Consider the following 21,524-nt stretch of genomic DNA (forward strand, 5'->3'; position numbering starts at 1 on the left):
TCTTTCCTTCTCTCCTACTCCGGAAAGGAAAGGGGAATCCTACTAGGACTTGGGAGTCCTAGTTGGACTCCCCACACTTGGCGCGCCCCCTCTAGGGCCGGCCTCTCCCTCCCTCCTTTATATACAGGGGCAGGGGGGCACCTCTATACACACAAGTTGATCTGTTGATCTATTCCAGCCGTGTGCGGTGCCCCCCTCCACCATATTCCACCTCGGTCATATCGTAGCGGTGCTTAGGCGAAGCCCTGCGTCGGTAGCAACATCATCACCATCACCACACCATCGTGTTGACGGAACTCTCCCGTGAAGCTCTGCTGGATCGGAGTTCGCTGGATGTCATCGAGTTGAACGTGTGCTGAACTCGGAGGTGCCGTACGTTCGGTACTTAGATCGGTCGGATCGTGAAGACGTACGACTACATCAACCGCGTTGTGCTAACGCTTCCGCTTTCGGTCTACGAGGGTACGTGGACAACACTCTCCCCTCTCGTTGCTATGCATCACCATGATCCTGTGTGTGCGTAGGAATTTTTTTGAAATTACTACGTTCCCCAACAGTGGCATCCGAGCCAGGTTTTATGCGTAGATGTTATATGCACGAGTAGAACACAAGTGAGTTGTGGGCGATACAAGTCATACTGCTTACCAGCATGTCACACTTTGGTTCGGCGGTATTGTTGGATGAAGCGGCCCGGACCAACATTACGCGTACGCTTACGCGAGACTGGTTCTACCGACGTGCTTTGCACATAGGTGGCTGGCGGGTGTCAGTTTCTCTAACTTTAGTTAAACCGAGAGTGGCTACGCCCGGTCCTTGAGAAGGTTAAAACAGCACTAACTTGACGAACTATCGTTGTGGTTTTGATGCGTAGGTAAGAACGGTTCTTGCTCAGCCCGTAGCAGCCACGTAAAACTTGCAACAACAAAGTAGAGGACGTCTAACTTGTGTTTGCAGGGCATGTTGTGATGTGATATGGTCAAGACATGATGCTATATTTTATTGTATGAGATGATCATGTTTTGTAACCGAGTTATCGGCAACTGGCAGGAGCCATATGGTTGTCGCTTTATTGTATGCAATGCAATCGCCCTGTAATGCTTTACTTTATCACTAAGCGGTAGCGATAGTCGTAGAAGCATAAGTTGGCGAGACGACAACGATGCTACGATGGAGATCAAGGTGTCGCACCGGTGACGATGGTGATCATGACGGTGCTTCGGAGATGGAGATCACAAGCACAAGATGATGATGGCCATATCATATCACTTATATTGATTGCATGTGATGTTTATCTTTTATGCATCTTATCTTGCTTTGATTGACGGTAGCATTATAAGATGATCTCTAACTAAAATTTCAAGATAAAAGTGTTCTCCCTGAGTATGCACCGTTGCGAAAGTTCTTCGTGCTGAGACACCACGTGATGATCGGGTGTGATAGGCTCTACGTTCAAATACAACGGGTGCAAAACAGTTGCACACGCAGAATACTCAGGTTAAACTTGACGAGCCTAACATATGCAGATATGGCCTCGGAACACTGAGACCGAAAGGTCGAGCGTGAATCATACAGTAGATATGATCAACATAGTGATGTTCACCATTGAAACTACTCCATCTCACGTGATGATCGGACATGGTTTAGTTGATTTGGATCACGTGATCACTTAGATGATTAGAGGGATGTCTATCTAAGTGGGAGTTCTTAAGTAATATGATTAATTGAACTTTAATTTATCATGAACTTAGTCCTGGTAGTATTAGCATATCTATGTTGTAGATCAATAGCTCGCGTTTAGCTCCCCTGTTTATTTTGATATGTTCTTAGAGAAAACTAAGTTGAAAGATGTTAGTAGCAATGATGCGGACTTGGTCCGTGATCTGAGGATTATCCCCATTGCTGCACAGAAGGATTATGTCTATGATGCACCGCTAGGTGACGGACCTATTGCAGGAGCATATGCAGACGTTATGAATGTTTGGCAAAGCTCGGTATGATGACTACTTGATAGTTTAGTGCACCATGCTTTATGGCTAAGAATCGGGGCTTTAAAGACGTTTTGAACGCCATGGAGCATATGAGATGTTCCAAGAGTTGAAATTAGTATTTCAGACTCATGCCCATGTCAAAAGGTATGAGACCTTTGACAAGTACTTTGCCTACAAGATGGAGGAGAATGCTCAGCTAGTGAGCATGTGCTCAGAATATCTGAGTACTACAATCACTTGAATCAAGTGGGAGTTAATCTTCCAGATAAGATAGTGATTGACAGAGTTCTCTAGTCACTATCACCAAGTTACTAGAACTTCGTGATGAACTATATGCAAGGGATAACGGAAACGATTCCCAAGCTCTTCGTGATGCTGAAATCGACAAAGGTAGAAATCAAGAAAAACATCAAGTGTTGATGGTTGACAAGACCACTAGTTTCAAGAAAAGGGGCAAAGGGAAGAAGGGGAACTTCAAGAAGATCGGTAAGCAAGTTGCTGCTCGAGTGAAGAAGCCCAAGTCCGGACCTAAGCCTGAGACTAAGTGCTTCTACTACAAAGGGACTGGTCACTGGAAGCGGAACTACCCCAAGTAATTGGCGGAGAAGAAGGATGGCAAAGTGAACATAGGTATATTTGATATACATGTTATTGATGTGTACTTTAGTAGTGTTTATAGCAACTTCTCAGTATTTGATACTAGTTCAGTTGCTAAGAGTAGTAACTCGAAACGGGAGTTGCAGAATGAACAGAAACTAGTTAAGGGTGAAGTGGCGATGTATGTTGGAAGTAGTTCCAAGATTGATATGATCATCATCGCACACTCCCTATACTTTCGAGATTAGTGTTGAACCTAAATAAGTGTTATTTGGTGTTTGCGTTGAGCATGAATATGATTTGATCATGTTTATTGCAATACGGTTATTCAATTAAAGTCAGAGAATAAATTGTTGTTCTGTTTACATGAATAAAACCTTCAATGGTCATACACCCAATGAAAATAGTTTGTTGGATCTCGATCGTAGTGATAGACATATTCATAATATTAAAGCCAAAAGATGCAAAGTTAATAATGATAGTGCAACTAGTATGTGGCACTGCCGTTTAGGTCATATTGGTGTAAAGCGCATGAAGAAAATCCATGCTGATGGGCTTTTAGAATCACTTGATTATGAATCAGTTGATGCTTGCGAACCATGCCTCATGGGCAAAGATGACTAAGACTCCGTTCTCCGGAACAATGGAGAGAGCAACTGACTTATTGGATATAATACATACTGATGTATGAGGTCCGATGAGTGTTGAGGCTCGCGGCAGGTGTCGTTGTTTTCTGACCTTCACAGATGATTTGAGCAGATATGGGTATATCTACTCGAGGAAACATAAGTCTGAAACATTTGAAAAGTTCAAAGAATTTCAGAGTGAAGTGGAAAATCACCGTAACAAGAAAATAAAGTTTCTACGATCTGATCGCAGAGGCGAATATTTGAGTTATGAGTTTGGTCTTCAATTAAAACAATGTGGAATAGTTTCACAAACTCATGCCACCTAGAACACCACAACGTAATGGTGTGTCCGAACATCATAACCGTACTTTATTGGATATAGTGCAATCTATGATGTCTCTTACCGATTTACCACTATCGTTTTGGGGTTATGCATTAGAGACAGCTACATTCATGTTAAATAGGGCACCGTCTAAATCCGTTGAGACGACACCATATGAACTATGGTTTGGCAAGAAACCTAAGTTGTCGTTTCTTAAAGTTTGGGGTTGCGATGGTTATGTGAAAAGGTTTCATCCTGATAAGCTCAAACCCAAATCGGAGAAGTGCGTCTTCATAGGATACCCAAAAGTTACTATTGGGTACACCTTCTATCACAGATCCGAAGTCAAGATATTCGTTGCTAAGAATGGATCCTTTCTAGAGAAGGAGTTTCTCTCGAAACAAGTGAGTGGGAGGAAAGTAGAACTTGATGAGGTAATTGTACCTTCTCTTGAATTAAAACGTAGCTCATCACTGAAATCAGTTCCAGTGATGCCTACATGAATTAGTGAGGAAGTTAATGATGATGATCATGAAACTTCAGATCAAGTTTCTATCGAACCTCGTAGGTCAAGCAGAGTAAGGTCCACACCAGAGTGGTACAGTAATCCTGTTCTGGAGGTCATGTTACTAGACCATGGCAAACCTACGAACTATGAGGAAGCGATGATGAGTCCAGATTCCACGAAATGGCTTGAGGCCATGAAATCTGAGATGGGATCCATGTATGAGAACAAAGTGTGGACTTTGGTTGACTTGCCCGATGATCGGCAAGCCATAGAAAATAAATGGATCTTCAAGAGGAAGACGGACGCTGATAGTAGTGTTACTATCTACAAAGCTATACTTGTCAAAAAGGTTTTGACAAAGTTCAAGGTGTTGACTACGATGAGATTTTCTCACTCGTAGTGATGCTTAAGTCTGTCCGAATCATGTTAGTAAATTGCCACATTTTATGAAATCTGGCAAATGGATGTCAAAACCGCATTCCTTAATGGACTTCTTAAATAAGAGTTGTATATGATGCAACAAGAAGGTTTTGCCGATCCTAAAGGTGCTAACAAAGTGAGCAAGCTCTAGCGATCCATCTATAGACTGGTGCAAGCATCTCGGAGTTGGAATATATGCTTTGATAAAGTGATCAAAGCATATGGTTTTATACAGACCTGCGGTGAAGCCTGTATTTACAAGAAAGTGAGTGGGAGCACTACAGGATTTCTGATAAGTATATGTGAATGACATATTGTTGATCAGAAATAATGTAGAATTTTCTGGAAAGCATAAAGGAGTATTTGAAAGGAGTTTTTCAAAGAAAGACCTCGGTGAAGCTGCTTACATATTGAGCATCAAGATATATAAAGATAAATCAAGGTGCTTGATAAGTTTTTTCAATGAGTACATACCTTGACAAGATTTTGCAGTAGTTCAAAATGGAGCAGTCAAAGAAAGAGCTCTTGCCTGTGTTACAAGGTGTGAAATTGAGTAAGACTCAAAGCCCGACCACGACAGAAGATAGAAAGAGAATGAAAGTCATTCCCTATGCCTCAGCCATAGGTTCTATAAAGTATGCCATGCTGCGTACCAGACCTATTGTATACACTGCCCTGAGTTTGGCAAGGAAGAACAATTTTGATCTAGGAGTAGATCACTGGACAGCGGTCAAAATCATCCTTAGTGGAATAAGGATGTGTTTCTCGATTATGGAGGTGACAAAAGGTTCGTCGTAAAGGGTTACGTCGATGCAAGTTTTGACACTGATCCAGATGACTCTAAGTCTCAATCTGGATACATACTGAAAGTGGGAGCAATTAGCTAGAGTAGCTCCGTGCAGAGCATTGTTGACATGGAAATTTGCAAAATACATACGGATCTGAATGTGGCAGACCCGTTGACTAAACTTCTCTCACAAGAAAAACATGATCACACCTTAGTACTCTTTGGGTGTTAATCACATAGCGATGTGAACTAGAATATTGACTCTAGTAAACCCTTTGGGTGTTGGTCACATGATGATGTGGACTATGGGTGTTAATCACATGGCGATGTGAACTATTGGTGTTAAATCACATGGCGATGTGAACTAGATTATTGACTCTAGTGCAAGTGGGAGACTGAAGGAAATATGCCCTAGAGGCAATAATAAAGTTATTATTTATTTCCTTATTTCATGATAAATTTTTATTATTAATGCTAGAATTGTATTAGCCGGAAACATAATACTTGTGTGAATACATAGACAAACAGAGTGTCACTAGTATGACTCTACTTGACTAGCTCGTTGATCAAAGATGGTTATGTTTCCTAACGATAGACATGAGTTGTCATTTGATTAACGGGATCACATCATTAGGAGAATGATGTGATTGACTTGACCCATTCTGTTAGCTTAGCACTTGATTGTTTAGTATTCTGCTATTGCTTTCTTCATGACTTATACATGTTCCTATGACTATGAGATTATGCAACTCCCGTTTACCGGAGGAACACTTTGTGTGCTACCAAACATCGCAACGTAACTGGGTGATTATAAAGGTCCTCTACAGGTGTCCCCAAAGGTACTTGTTGGGTTGGCGTATTTCGAGATTAGGATCTGTCACTCCGATTGTCGGAGAGGTATATCTGGGCCCACTCGGTAATGCACATCACTATAAGCCTTGCAACTAATGAGTTAGTTGCGGGATGATGTATTACGGAACGAGGAAAGAGACTTGCCGGTAACGAGATTGAACTAGGTATTGAGATACCGACGATCGAATCTCGGGCAAGTAACATACCGATGACAGAGGAAACAACGTATGTTGTTATGCGGTTTGACCGATAAAGATCTTCGTAGAATATGTAGGAGCCAATATGAGCATCTAGGTTCCGCTATTGGTTATTGACCGGAGATGTGTCTCGGTCATGTCTACATAGTTCTCGAACCCGTAGGGTCTGCACGCTTAACGTTCGGTGACGATTTGTATTATGAGTTATGTGATTTGATGTACCGAAGGTAGTTCGGAGTCCCGGATGAGATCGGGGACATGACGAGGAGTCTCGAAATGGTCAAGATGTAAAGATCGATATATTGGACGACTATATTCGGACATCGGAAAGGTTCTGAGTGATTCGGGTATTTTCGGAGTACCGTGGAGTTACAGAAATTCACCGGGAGAAGTATTGGGCCATACGGGAATAGAGGAGAGAGGCCAAAAGGAAGGAGGCACGCGCACCCCCTCTGGTCCGAATTGGACAAGGGGTGCAGCCCCCTTTTCCTTCTCCCTCCCCCCTCTTTCCTTCTCTCCTACTCCGGAAAGGAAAGGGGAATCCTACTAGGACTTGGGAGTCCTAGTAGGAGTCCCCACACTTGGCGCACCCCCTCTAGGGCCGGCCTCTCCCTCCCTCCTTTATATACGGGGGCAGGGGCACCTCTATACACACAAGTTGATCTGTTGATCTATTCCAGCCGTGTGCGGTGCCCCCCTCCACCATATTCCACCTCGGTCATATCGTAGCGGTGCTTAGGCGAAGCCCTGCGTCGGTAGCAACATCATCACCGTCACCACACCGTCATGCTGACGGAACTCTCCCGTGAAGCTTTGTTGGATCGGAGTTTGCGGGACATCATCGAGCTGAATGTGTGCTGAACTCGGAGGTGCCGTATGTTCGGTACTTAGATCGGTCGGATCGTTAAGACGTACGACTACATCAACTGCGTTGTGCTAACGCTTCCGCTTTCGGTCTACGAGGGTACGTGGACAACACTCTCCCCTCTCGTTGCTATGCATCACCATGATCTTGTGTGTGCGTATGATTTTTTTTGAAATTACTATGTTCCCCAACAGATTATGTGGCTGTTGAGGATGAGGCCACTTCAAGGAAAAAGGTGCTGAAAAAGGAGTATAGCACTGCTGATGCAACAAAGCCTGAACTGAAAACAAAGGCTCCAGCAAGAAGAGTTCCAATGTCAAAAGCCAGAGCCTCAACTGCTGAAGCTTCCAAGCCAAAGAAAGTTGCCATAGGTGAAACTATGAAGTTCACCATTGAATCAGATGATGGTGAAGCAGGAGGTGATGGAAAGAAGAAGAAGAGGGCAAGAACCACTACTGCCAGAGTTCTTGGCAAGCCCTCAATGAAGAAAGATTCTGAAGGAGAAGAGGAAGAGGAAGAGGATGCTGCACCAGCACCCAAAGCTCAAAAGCTCATGGGAGATGCAATCAGATCAAGGGCTACTTTATCTAAGCCCAAAGCTGCTCCCAAGGCTGCTGCTCCAGCTCAGAAACCCCCTAAACCCAAGAGAAGCACTAGAAACATCCCTGCTGAGGAGAAGAACAAGGCCCCAGTGCCTGAAATTGCTGAAGAAGAAGAAGATGACTCAGTTGTGTTGAGGAAGCTGAAACCCAAGATCCCTGACCACAATGATGCACATCCTGTTGCAGAGAACATGAAAGTCAGGAAGGATGCAGGACTGAGGGAGATAGTCTGATCCATATGCTGTTAGGAGAAGGACTGTTGTGGACTACAGGTTTCACACCAAGGAACAACAAGACTTTTATGAAACAATCCTACTTGACAAGAAGCCCATTGTGTGTGACATGAGATGGGTTGACTGGGAGTACATTAAGGAGAATGAAGATCACTATCCAGGTGTATATGACAGCTTCAAGGCATGTGGAGTTAACACATTTGTTGCCCAGAAGCTCACCAAGTGGAATGACGAGCTCATCATGCAGTTTTACTCCACTGCCCACTTCTACCCAGATGGGAAGGTCATTTGGATGTCTGAAGGTACAAGGTACCAATCCACTATTGAAGAATGGGCTCAGTTGATCAATGCCCCAGAGGAGAATGAGGATGACTTGGATGTTTATGCTGAGAAAAAGAAAGACCACAACACTATGGCCAACATGTACAGAGAGATCCCAGATGATGCTTTGGACACTCATAAGTTTGGATCTGTCCACTTTTTGTTGTCTGGTCTGCCAACCATCAACTGGATCCTAAGGCACACTCTGCTCCCCAAGTCAGGTGATCACAAGATGATTAGAGGACATGCTATTAACTTGCTACATTTGTTTGATGTGCCTAAAAAATTCAAAGTCATGAGTCTTATTGTGGAGACAATCAAGAGGGCAGCAACTGATCAGAAGAGAAGTTGTGGGTATGCCCCACACATTCAGGAGCTCATCAACTGCAAGATGGGAAAAGGCAAATATATACTGGACAAGGAGCACCTGCCCATCTACCATGAATTTGAAGACAACATAGTTGTCATGAATGAGAATGAACCATCTTCAGCTCAAGCACATGAGAAGAGAGAGAAGGCAAGGGCAGAGAAAGCTACAAAGATGCCAACTGTTGAAGAGGCATCTCAAGTGTTCTTGAAATCCAAACAAGATCAACTTGGATATCAGATCCAATCCACTTTGAGGATTGAGAAGGGCTTGGCCACCCTGACTCAAAACCAGGAGAGTTTGGAGAGGATCATTGAGCATAAGTTCTATGATCTGGATGTCAAGGTAACTGAGATCCAAACTGCAGTTGAGCAACTTCAAGAGGAAGCAGAGGAGAAGAAGGGCAAGTCTACTACAGATACTTTTGTTAGAGTGCCCAGAAGCCAAAGGTCTGCTGCAGTGCTAGTCACAGATACAAGAGCTACAACTCAGCTCCAGCAGCTACAGCTACAGTGCCACCTCCAGCAGCCACTCCATCAGCTCCAGCTACATCATCTGAAGCCTTCGTCCTTGGAGTTCTCTCGACACCACCTCATGAAGATCAAGCCTGAGAGTCGTTTAGCACTATGCATTTTTGAACTTTTTGGTAACTTGTTGCCAAAGGGGGAGAAAAATGTATAGATCATAGGCTTCGAGAGAGTGTTGCTTTTTATCTCTCTTGCTATCTTTTGGTTGAACCTTTTTATTGTGTGCTTGTGTGAGATACTTTATGTCCTTGTGAGATACTTGATTGATCATGTGTTTGATCATATGCTACCCTTAATGCTTGTTGGATGATTTTATCTCTTATATCCTTAGATGATCATTCACCTGCTTGGTGATGAGTGCATTTTTTAATTTCTATCATTTTGAACGCTCCACCAAGATGTATGTGACATGGAAGAGTAACCCACGATCCTAATCGATTGTGCATTTGCATTCAAAAGCAAATCTTAAATAATGCACAAATTTAGGGGGAGCTCTTGCTTATCACATACTTCTCAAAGCGACGATGTTTTTCAATCTTATTATCATTTGTCGAAGCTTTGATCTATATGTTGTCATCAATTACCAAAAAGGGGGAGCTTGAAAGTGCAACTATCCCTGGGTGGTTTTGGTAATTCCTGACAACATATAGCTCATTGAGCTAATGCTATTTCAAGATAAACATTTCAGGAAAGCTCAATGATTGGCATGGCATGGATGAGAAAAGTGGACCCTTCAAAATGCTAAGGACAAAAGATTGGCTCAAGCTCAAAGCACAAGACTCTACATTTTTCATTTTAAGTGATCCAAGATCACATTGAGTCCATAGGAAAAGCCAATACTATTAAGAGGGGATGAGGTGTTGCTTAATGGTTTGCTTGCTCAAAGTGCTTAGTGATATGCTCCAAAGACCCTCAACCACTTTCTCACATCCACATATGTCCCAAACCAAAAGTCAAACTCGGCCCCACCGAAACTGTCTATCCAGCGCCACCGAGTTCTCTTGACATAGCCACTGCCAGAAACCCTAGTCTTTTCGGTCTCACCGAGATGGGATTGTAATCTCTCTGTTTCCCTTCATAACGTTTCGGTCAAACCGAGATGAGCGATCAGTCCCACCGAGATTGCAATGCAAACACTCTGTTTCCTTTTCGTAATGTTTCGGTCCCACCGAGATGAGCGAATCGGTCCCACCGAGTTTGCCTGACCAACTCTCTGTTTGTCTGTTACCAAAATCGGTCTCACTGAGTTTGTGTAATCGGTCTCACCGAGATTACGTTATGCCCTAACCCTAACGAAATCGGTCCCACCGAGTTGACATGTCGATCCCACCGAAAATCCTAACGGTCACATTATGAACTAAATCGGTCTGACCGAGTTTGACAATTCGGTCCCACTGAGTTTGGTAAATTGTGTGTAATGGTTAGATTTTGTGTGGAGGCTATATATACCCCTCCACCCACTCTTCATTCATGGAGAGAGAGCCATCAGAACATGCCTACACTTCCAACATACATTTTCTGAGAAAGAACGACCTACACTTGTGTTGAGGTCAAGATATTCCATTCCAACCACATAAATCTTGATCTCTAGCCTTCCCAAGTTGCTTTCCACTCAAATCTTCTTTCCACCAAATCCAAATCCTGTGAGAGAGAGTTGAGTGTTGGGGAGACTATTATTTGAAGCACAAGAGTAAGGAGTTCATCGTCAACACACCATTTGTTACTTCTTGGAGAGTGGTGTCTCCTAGATTGGCTAGGTGTCACTTGGGAGCCTCCGTCAAGATTGTGGAGTTGAACCAAGGAGTTTGTAAGGGCAAGGAGATCGCCTACTTCGTGAAGATCTACCCGAGTGAGGCAAGTCCTTCGTGGGCGACGGCCATGGTGGGACAGACAAGGTTGCTTCTTCGTGGGTGGAGCCCTCCGTGGACTCGCGCAACCGTTACCCTTCGTGGGTTGAAGTCTCCATCAACGTGGATGTACGATAGCACCACCTATCGGAACCACGGATAAAAAATCTCTGTGTCAACATTGCGTTTGCTCCCTTAAACTCCTCCCTTTACCTTCATATGCAATTGTTTTACATTCCACTGCTATACTCTTAGAATTGCATGTGTAGGTTGACTGCTTGACTTGTGCAAAGTTGCTAAAATCTGCCAAGAACTAAAATTGGGAAAAAGCTAGATTTTTATTTGGTCAAGTAGTCTAATCACCCCTCATCTTGACATACTTTCGATCCTACAATAACACCTTCGGGCATCTCCAACGACAACCGTAAATTTCCTTTCGCATCCATCCGCAGAAAGTGAGGACTAGTCCGCGGACACGGATGCAGAAGGATGCCATCCAACGCTAGTCGCATACATTTCAACCTGCATTTTAACATAAGGGACAATATTCACACAAACTGGCCAATATTCATCAAAGTTCGGATAGAAAATAACACAAATCATCCATACATACCATGCAAATTAAGTACAATACAACAAGGTCTTAAATTCGACTAGATCCCGGACATACTCTCCCTTTAACTTCATCCAACAGTGTATGCACGTAAATGACCGTCTCTTTATCCTGTGGCACACCACGTCAGCGCGTGCGGGGCTACATATAACGTGTAGACCAACATTGAGTGAATAAATCAATCAATAAGTTTGAGCAAAAGGAAGAAACACTTTTGATCTCGTCCTCTGCCGCGTGCAATGGTCGCCTTGCCTCGAGCTGACGAACCACATCGCAAAACTTGGTGACGCTGATCTCGATACCGTGCCAGCGATACGACAACGACCTCATGTTGCGTGGTTGAATGATGTACATGTCATAGGGCGCAATGTGCTTTCGTGCGAGAAACTTTTCATGCACTTGCTCCCAGAAGGCCCCCTCAGCTCCTGCCTATGAAATCCGTGAATACGGCCAGTCACGTATCGCACAACAACTCATTCTCCATGGTCGAGTAGCTGACCATCTTGCGTACTCTAAAAAATGACATAGCATTTTAAAAATAAGCACAATGACATTTGATCGAACACCTGTCGGGCGTGGTATCCTCCATGGAGGTCGTCGAGTGTACCTGTGTACAAACGGCTCCAGGGTGGAAAGCTTCGTCGTAACGGCGAGCGGGCGCGTCGTTGCTGGTTGCGGACGTCCGGTAATGCCTCTGTGGCGGCCGAAGACGTACAACAACGATGGCGGAGGTCGAGGGTGTGGATGCAAAGTAAGGGAAGAAGGGTGCGGAGTGAAAAATGGGATCGAGAGGAGGGATTGGGTGGGCCGGGGGTGCCGGAGTCCTACGTTTCAGGTGCCCGAACCTCCGCAAACCTCCCCCATTTTGTCTGCAATTTGCGAAAGAAATCGCGTTCAGATCGTCCCGTGGAGCGATACAGACCCGCGTCGGATGACTTCCTCGATCCGGACAGCGGGTCCAGACGGGTGCTGAAGGTATGTGGATCTGCCATGAGCATATGTGTACGCGTGCTGAATTTATGGAAAATCACCGTACCACGAGTCTAGAGCCGTACAAAGAGTGAAGTCCCAACGGACGGACGAGATCTCTCAATCCTCCGACGCCGCGACCCCTGGCTGGGAGCCGGACACATCGCACCCACCTCGCCCGTGCGTCCACCGTCGCCGCGAGCTCGAATTCCCCTCGAGCCACGTCTGCCCGCGTGAGGACACGTAAAGCCTCCCTTCCCATGTCCCCACATGTCAGTCCCACGAGGCTCGATTATTCTTAACCCTCTCGCCCCGCCTCCCCGTCTCCTCCTCCGGTCGCCCAACCGAGCAGGGGTGTCGCCATTGTTGTCGCCTCTCACCCGCAGGCCGCCTCCGCGTCCGTCACTAGGCCACGAGACCTAGGATCCCCCGCCCCCTCGCTGTGACCTCGCCGCGATGTGGTGGAGGGCGGTGGCCAGGGCTCGCCGCCGGATCCCGGGAGCGCGGCCCGTGTCGACGGCGGCGGCGGGGAAGAGCGGCCGCGAGGTGGTGGTGCCGCGGTTCGGCGGGCCGGAGGTGCTGCAGCTGAGGCAGGGGGTGCCCGCGCCCGATCTGAAGCCCGGCGAGGTGCTTGTGCGCGCGCGCGCCGTCTCCATCAACCCCCTCGACTTGCGAGTGAGCACTCCCCCCATTTTGGACACCGCCCACCTCCCCACCTTGGGACTTGATGGAACTGTCTGGTGAAACAGTCGTTTCCTTTTGTTTCTGATGACATGCGGGGGATCAGGATTAGCTTGGGTCGTTGGGCGCCTGTTTTATCTGAACCGATCGCATTGTAGGAATTTATTGGCCACTCACTAATTTGTTGCGGTGCTTGCTACTGAGTAGTGTGAGGATTACTGCCATTTCAATGAAAGACTGCTATAATTAACATTAGAGTTAATACATTTTTGGTCCCAGATGACACATGATGTGTGTTATCAGAATATGAGAAATACTGTTCTGTTCTCAGAATAGATGAATCTGCTTTCAGATTATATCAGTCTGGTGCTAATTGTTGGAGTGTTTATAATTGGTAAATGTATTGTTTGTCGGCAGATGCGGGCTGGCTATGGCCGTTGCATATTCGAGCCACTCCTACCTCTCATCATTGGCCGGGACATCAGTGGTGAAGTCGCAGCTACAGGGACTTCTGTGTCGTCATTCTATATTGGGCAAGAAGTGTTTGGTGCCTTGCATCCAACAGCGATTAGAGGGACATGTGCTGATTATGCAGTTCTTTCACAGGATGAGCTTACTTCTAAACCATCTACGCTCACTCATGTGGTAGGAGCTCACTAAAATCCTATCCCTTGCATTCTACTATTTCTTCAAAAGTCTAATTCAGGATTACTTTCAGTTTGTCCACCAAGATTACTCAATAGTTTTACTATAATGTTTTGATCTAGTTTTGGGCATATACCCTATTTCAGTCTCTAATATATACAAGATATTTTTTTAATCAGTTTCAAGGGTGCACATTTGGTAGTTCCAGCAAAGGGTCTGTTATTTTTTACATTTGGTGATGGAGAGAAGAATTTTATTTTTTCTTAAGTTGATGACTGAAGACATAGTGTTTAGTTTGGTTGCCTGCTTGAGAAAAGGCTCCTTACGAGCAGCAAGAGCTATTTTTTGTTTATATTACAGGAGGCCAGTGCAATTCCCTTTGCTGCGTTGACTGCGTGGCGTGCTTTATATGGTACTGCTGGAATTTCTAAAGGGTATGTTCTATTGCACACCACAGTTTGACAAGTTGCCTTTGTTGCTGTTTCTTGTGAATTGGTCGCACATTGGTTGATTTACTGAATATTGTTAATATGGCCACTATTTACTGCTATGTTCATGATCTAGGTATGTATGCATTAGATGGTTTCTGAATTATGCTGAATTTCTTTAGCAGTTATGTTTGTGCTCCCCCCATTTGCGTATTCAGCAGCTAACCAGAAGCATGCTACTGTCAAAAGTTAACTCATTGAAGTTTTAGGAATATTTGTTATATTTTGCGCTACAGTTCCTCCCGGCTTCTACCGTGTACTTGGCAACTCTGCAGGAAGCCTGGAACGTTGCACTTCCCTTTTGATTGTTCTGAAAACCAACCTGTTAGTTAGGCCAACATTCCTGATTAAATGCCAGCATATTAAAGTTTATTTTTCCGTTCTTACGAACTGGTTGCAATCAATTTTTATTTTAGACAAAGATTACTTGTGCTTGGTGGAGGAGGAGCAGTTGGGCTTTCTGCTGTTCAGCTTGCGGTAGCTGCAGGGTGTAGTGTTTCAGCTACCTGTGGAGCCCAAAGTATTGAGCAAGTTTTGGCAGCCGGTGCTGAAAAGGCTATTGATTACGCCACTGAGGTAAAAATCCTAAAGAAGTCAGAACTCTTGTTGTTACCCATATGATGCAGCAAAGTCTCTTGACCTTCTAATATTTTGACCTCAACAACATAGCGAAGTCATGTATGTCCCTGGTTTGTCTAGATATTTCACTGTACAATGATCATTCTTTGTCTTAACAGAATAGGAATGCATATAGTGGGATAGTTATGTATTAGTATGGTACTCAAGACACCACATTTCATTTCTGTCGCTTTTATCTAGCACTGTAGTTTTATTGCCACATGAGCTGGTAAATTCATGCATAAATGGAATAAAGGGGAACCTAGAATCACCACTTTTTCAACTTCACTTTGCTCTGTGATGCTGAATACAAGAGACTGCTAGCTGTTGTGTATCATCATCTCCTTTTATGTTTTCGCTGAATCTCCCATTTCTCTTCATGGCTATGAAGCAGCAAAATTAATTATGCAATTTGGCAGGATGTGGTTAGTACACACAGAGTGGCTTTACTTAGATCTATTGTCACTACTATTTCTTTTGTTGCAAAACTGCAGTACGGTAATACTTGCAGATTTATCAACCATGCTCTTGGTGCCAGTAGTTCTGTATGTGAGCTTGACCAGTCGTGCAACTCCATGTGTCTGTGATCTGCTGTATAAATATAAAAATAACATTCTGAAATTGCTAGTTATTCTCCATGTCTGAGAAAGCATGAAAGAACATTGTGTCAGCGGTAAGGAATCTTTCTGCAGTTTGATGAAATAGTTAAGCCGCTACCATCTCATATATTTTGATTCTCTTTTCAAGAAATTCCTAGCCTAGAATACCATTTGTTCCATGATTTTTATGTTTTATACATTGTACACTACAGGATACTGAATCAACAGTTACAGGAAAGTTTGATGCTGTGTTAGACACAATAGGAGTAGCTGAAACTGAAAGAATTGGTATTAATCTTCTGAGAAGAGGCGGACATTATATGACCCTTCAGGTAATCAATCTGCATGTTTAATGTTTCCGTGTTTTTCTTTTGTTTCTCCTTTCCTTATTGTCTTTCCTTTTACGTGATTAGGGAGAGGCAGCTTCACTAGCAGATAGATATGGATTATATGTGGGACTTCCTGCTGCTACCGCTACTTTACTGAAGAAACAGATGCAGTATCGTTGTTCTCATGGGATAGGTAAAGAGCTCCGTTGACATGTATATTTTGATCCATTCGTATAATTCGTTTTGGAACTTGTTATGTCCGAGTCTGAGGAAACCTATTTAATCACTATATTATGTGGTAACTGTTTATAATCTGTCGAGGCCCACACTTCCAGACACAAGCTGATTGCTGCCATCTAGAACTTGGTCAGTAACTGGCAAAGAAAATGCTGTTTTTGCAACAAAAAAGAAGAAGCAAGAAATACAAAGTGCTTTCTTTAGTTTAGTTGAGTTATTCCTTTATCTGTGTAAGATGTTGATCTTAACAAATGCTGTTCCCATCCAATCTAATATAATTTCAGAGTACTGGTGGACATACATGAGAGCTGATCCTGACGGTCTCCATGAGATCCAGAGGCTGTCCGGAGCTGGAAAACTACAGATACCTGTGGAGAAGACTTTTCCTATCAGCCAAGTAAGAGAAGCTCATGAGGCCAAGGAGAAAAGACTGGTGCCTGGCAAGGTGGTTCTAGAGTTCGACTAGTGTTAGCAGGGGTTCGTCCGACGATCACGGAAGGACCGACGTTCCTTCTTAATTGTACCATGATGTTTATTTTTTGTCTTTCTCCCAAAGAAAAGTCGTGCGGCTTTGAAGCTCTAAATTTGCTCGTTCTCTAGGTAGTACTACAGGGTTATTTTGTCGGGGTTTAGTGTAAATGCAGTAAATAATGATATGCAATACGAAGAGACTTATTTCAGTGGATCCCAGTCATTGTTATTTTCAGGTGCATTTTCTCCCGCCAGAATACGTTTGTGGATGGACGTAGTCTCATCCATCGTTTCGTGGTTCATACTCACTCTTCGCTTCTTGACAAAATTTCTCAATGTTTGTTCCGTGTTTGTTCTGCTAATATTCCAATACCAGAGTCCTTAAAAATCACTTTCATGCCAGAAGAAATTACCACTTGAGCTGTTACCTTGATTACTCTCTAATATTAGTATAACTCTTAAGTCTGAATACGAAGAAACTACAATTCCAGGCACCTCGTTACTACCAGGAACATATCATCCTCTTATGTCAAAAAAGAAAGGAATATATGATCCTCCATCGGCAGCTCCAATTCAGACCAAATCTCTCCGGGGACACACTATTCACGACACGCGCTACACAAGTCTCAGCGCTGGGTTTCCAACGCGATGGAATCATTCAAGGAACTGCCGACAGAGGCGATCTGCATCTGCAGCTAAGCAGCCGTGGGCTGCTGAGCTGCTGGCTCTGGCTCTGGCTCTGCCTGGGCGGCACCGGAAGTGAAGGCCCTTGGAAGAACCCACGGCCACCCGCCCCCTACCCCGGTCACCCGCTCCACCTCCGCCACCCTCAGCTTCATCATCTGCTTTTCCCTCTCGAGTTCCTCCATCTTTTCCCTTATTTCCTGCCATTTTCAAACATGAAAAGGAGTTGATCATCTCTGCACAGCTCTTGACAAGATTGTATGTAGGGCATGATCCAAATTAACTGTCAGCGATTTGTTTTGTCCCTTGATATGTAAGTGCAGGATAAGAATAACAGTTAATTTCTTATAAATCTGAAGCCTAGAGAGTAGAATCCACAACACAGATTACTAGCAGTAATGTTTTCCGCTAAAAAATATGTTAGTGTGAAAACTGTCGTCTCTCAGTGAGAAGAATTTGAACCAGTCATCTTTTTTTTCTTTTAAAAAAAGGGGAATACCCCGGTCGGCCTTTGCATCACGTGATGCACACAGCCATTTCATTAAAAGTGAAAACGTTCCAGTCAACGTGTACCAGAGAGTGATGCAAATAAAAAGAAAACACGACCATCTTACCTCCAGTGCCTTCTTACGGGCCTCTTCTTTTCTGGCTTCTGACTTGCCACTTCTATGAACCTCAAAGATTATTGCACCACAAGCAACCTGAGAAATTACGTGGGAGTCCATGTCAGTTGTAATCATCTGCCATCATACAATCATCAAGTATTTCTAGGGGTCTGAAGATCTAGGACAGTTAATGATAACAGAAAGCAGATTCTTGAATTGTTGGGTTTCTAGTTCTTCCATATGCACTATGGAAAGCTGTTAATAACTCGACAGTCCATTCAGGTCCAGAGTACTTACCGAGAAAATGAACAGTTCACCAAGAAGATCTGTAGCAGCTTGAATAGCTTTCTCTTCATTCAGGGGCCGAATGTGAATGTCAGTTGCACGTCCAATAAGCCGCCTCTGCATGTTTGTTGCTAAACGATGGTTTGCCTGAACAAAGTGTGGCATACATCTTGTCAGTACAGCAATCACACTCACACAATGCATAATATATAGTATTGTTTATTAGTACTCTATACAAGAGAACCAGAGCGCATCCAAATTTATAATGCTTTGAACAGATCAATAAACTGTAAACAGAAGAGGACATGGCAAAACTGTTATTCAGTTCTTGTATGAGTAAATCTCAACCGAGAAATTCTTTGAAGTGTTCCACAAGGATTGAACATCATCATCAACAATACTTCACATCTATTTCCTTCGCGACACACGCTCTATCCACATATATCCACATAGATAGCATATACATAAGTCCTTTCACTGTCAGCAAGAAGTAACGTGACATTTTGATGGTGATCATTGACATATGTTGTTCACACAGAGTTATTAACACCAGCATTCAGACTCTCAAATAACTACTATGTGTCCACATTACAGAACTTCTCGCGTCAGGTAAGGTTGCACCAACAATCTGGATCAAACTACATTGGCGTTCACAGGAATCAAACTCCCCCAAAACAACAGTGCGAGTGATTGATACCATTATCATAGAAACAGGGTGACCTAAATCGCCAATTATCCCACACGCCCAAGCATGCAATCGATTCGATTCTGCGATATATCAGACCAATGCTGTCGCCAACTTGTAATTAACCAGTAAAAACAGAGGCAGGCCCTCACGCTTTTTCTAATAAGCATTTTGTCATGCACTTCCCCCGCTTGAGATCATCAAGAGAGAGAGGCAAGAAACACGGAAGGAAGATCCGCTCGGGTCCTCCAGACCGTACTGGACAGAAGCGATCAAGAAGTGCAAGCGCCGCCCCAACTTCTAGACACCAGGATCAGAGGCACGGGCGAGGTAATATGGGGGATGAACTGACGGAACGTCACCTGCGCGACGTCGATGATGAACCCGCGGAACCTGGGGTGGATGCCGGCGTTGCGCTTGAGTTTATTGGCGACGGGCTTGCTCAGCGTCCGGAACGCGAGCAAGCCGAGCTTCATCAGTGGCAGCACCATCGTCGCGCTCCGCGGTCCTCCGCCGGTGCTCGCGAAGGGGAGAGAGGGAGGCGGCGTGGGTGTGGGGCGCAGGCGGCGTGGCGGAGTTCGTTGCTGGTTTGGTTTGGCTCTACTTTTCTTGGAGAGGAAGGAGAGGGGACTCTTGAGGAAGGACGGGCAGTCGTTCGCTTGTTGGCCAAGTTGGTCGCTAGTTTTCCCGTGTCCGTGAACAATTCATCAATAAAATTACTGCGCAAGTTTGGCTCTGCTTCCATAGAGCGTACGGAGCAGAATCACAGTACTATAGGCCTGTTCGGCATCCCTCCGAGGCTCCGACTCCAGGCTCTCGCTCCCGGAGCTGGCGGAGTTGAATGAAGGTAAAAAGTACAGAGCGGGGGAGCAGGTGCTCTGCAGATCCTTGAATTTCAGGGAGTAGTGGATTGCCGAACAGCCCCTATATAACGACACTCACGTATGTATGCGTCCTCTTTGGTTGTATCATTGGAGGCTCGATCTTCACTTCAGGATAAACATATTATTTATTCATCTTTTAAGATAGCACAAAATAAATCCACACAAACGGCCCGTATCGCCATAATAACCGCCATTATGACGATCTTGGACGAAAAGGCCTCCATTGATCGCTAGAGTTTTTCAGGGGCTCCAAATCGAGCCCACGAGCCATCATATTTGGTGGTAGGGCGAGAATGCTTGGAGCTCACACCGTCCTAAAACGGTTTGACGTGAGTGATATTTTCCCCTCCCGCTGCTCTTCCCGCCCATGCCGCAGCCTGCCCTTCCTTGCCGTAGGGCTGCCTTTGACCGCTTCCTGCCGTCCCCAGTCTTTGCCGACGATGTCATGGACGTTGCCTCGACCCTCGCGTCCAATTTCCATCAGTTTGGAGTCAGATCCCACGACTTCGACGGTGGTTGCGCCTCCGACGGTCGGCCGCCACCGCCTAGGGCGGCACCTCGCCCTCACTGCCGGCCACAGAGGTGGCAAAACCTATGCCGTTGCGTGCATGAGGTGGCCTCCCCCTGCCAGTACCAAAGGGATCGAAGAAGAAGACGAGGAAGGGCCGAGCCGTTTCCCTTCCTTGCTTTGTCCCGGTGGCGGGAAAAAACTAGGGCACCTCCCCATTCCTACGCCGGACCAGAAACGATGATGAGGTAAAAAAGACGTCCTTTGCCTTATATGTTGTTTTGTTCGATTGAATGCAAGGTGACCGTGGAAAAGTATTGGCAAATGTGCAATATTTGTAATTTAGAGGTGATTATGTGATTTTGGGAGATCAACAGTCAACAAAGAAGCATTCCTCGAGAGTGTGATTGGTGATTCCGACGGGACAAATGATTTCGAACTTGAGGGCGCATCATTGTCACATTTTGAGCAAATGGATGTGTCCAGCCAAGAAACGAAATTTGATCAATTCGAATCCTCTGGCTCATCGAAGAAGAAAGCAATGCGGGAAGCAAACTTCACCTGGGATGAGGATATTGTGCTTGCCAGGGGATTGGAAGATATCTCTCTCAATGCGGTCGCCAGAAAAGATCAAACGAGCACAAAGTATTGCAAGCACATCGAGGAGCATTCCAAATGTCATCTTGGGTGGAGAATAAAGTGTAGCCTCAAATGTCTCAAAAACCGATGGGGTATGATTCAAGAGATGTGCCCCCCAAGATGACATTTGGAATTCAAGAGATGTGCCGGGTCAGGTTATTTGGACCAAGTGAAGCATGTTCCTCCTAGCGGTGTCACCATTGACCAATATGTAAGAAAATTTATTTTGCATTACTTTGAGCATTCTTATCAATTTGAGCATTTGTTTGTTATAGGAAACCATAGCACAAGAAAGGTATTGACAAATGAGAAAGTAAAAGGGAAAATCGTTTGGCCTCCTACATTGTTGGATTTTTTGGAAGGCCACGAGAAGTGGAAGTCGAAGTATGACGACGACAATCCAAAATCTGAGAAGTGCAACAATACCTCTCCGGACATGGACAATGGTGAAGATGATGGTGATGCAGAGGCAAAAGAAAAGGTGCCTAGAAGTCCCACTCCGGTGTCTAGCACGGGTCGACC

At 44.7% G+C, this 21,524-nt stretch overlaps 2 protein-coding genes across 3 annotated transcripts; one reads left to right on the forward strand and one right to left on the reverse strand.

Annotated features, from left to right (window-relative positions):
- The first annotated feature begins 12,794 nt into the window (after positions 1 to 12,794).
- LOC109760736 (uncharacterized) lies at positions 12,795 to 16,926 on the forward strand. The gene is made up of 7 exons (XM_020319542.4): positions 12,795 to 13,319; positions 13,743 to 13,970; positions 14,331 to 14,404; positions 14,875 to 15,034; positions 15,888 to 16,007; positions 16,089 to 16,197; positions 16,526 to 16,926. The coding sequence occupies exons 1-7, from the start codon at positions 13,101 to 13,103 to the stop codon at positions 16,705 to 16,707; spliced, it is 1,092 nt and encodes a 363-aa protein (XP_020175131.1). The 5' UTR covers positions 12,795 to 13,100; the 3' UTR covers positions 16,708 to 16,926.
- Positions 16,927 to 17,113: 187 nt separating this feature from the next.
- LOC109760737 (uncharacterized) lies at positions 17,114 to 19,697 on the reverse strand. 2 transcript variants are annotated; one of them, XM_020319543.4, is made up of 4 exons: positions 19,334 to 19,693; positions 18,299 to 18,433; positions 18,011 to 18,097; positions 17,114 to 17,596 (listed from the first exon to the last, which is right to left on the reverse strand). In XM_020319543.4, exons 1-4 carry the CDS (start codon positions 19,460 to 19,462, stop codon positions 17,408 to 17,410), a joined length of 540 nt encoding a protein of 179 aa, XP_020175132.1. In that variant the 5' UTR covers positions 19,463 to 19,693; the 3' UTR covers positions 17,114 to 17,407. The 2 variants fall into 2 exon arrangements, with proteins under 2 accessions (XP_020175132.1, XP_073366816.1); XM_073510715.1 differs by lacking the exon at positions 17,114 to 17,596 and having other exon boundaries at positions 17,606 to 18,097; positions 19,334 to 19,697.
- Positions 19,698 to 21,524: the final 1,827 nt, after the last annotated feature.

Source organism: Aegilops tauschii, chromosome 3 (genome assembly GCF_002575655.3).
Source record: "Aegilops tauschii subsp. strangulata cultivar AL8/78 chromosome 3, Aet v6.0, whole genome shotgun sequence".
NCBI lineage: Eukaryota > Viridiplantae > Streptophyta > Magnoliopsida > Poales > Poaceae > Aegilops > Aegilops tauschii.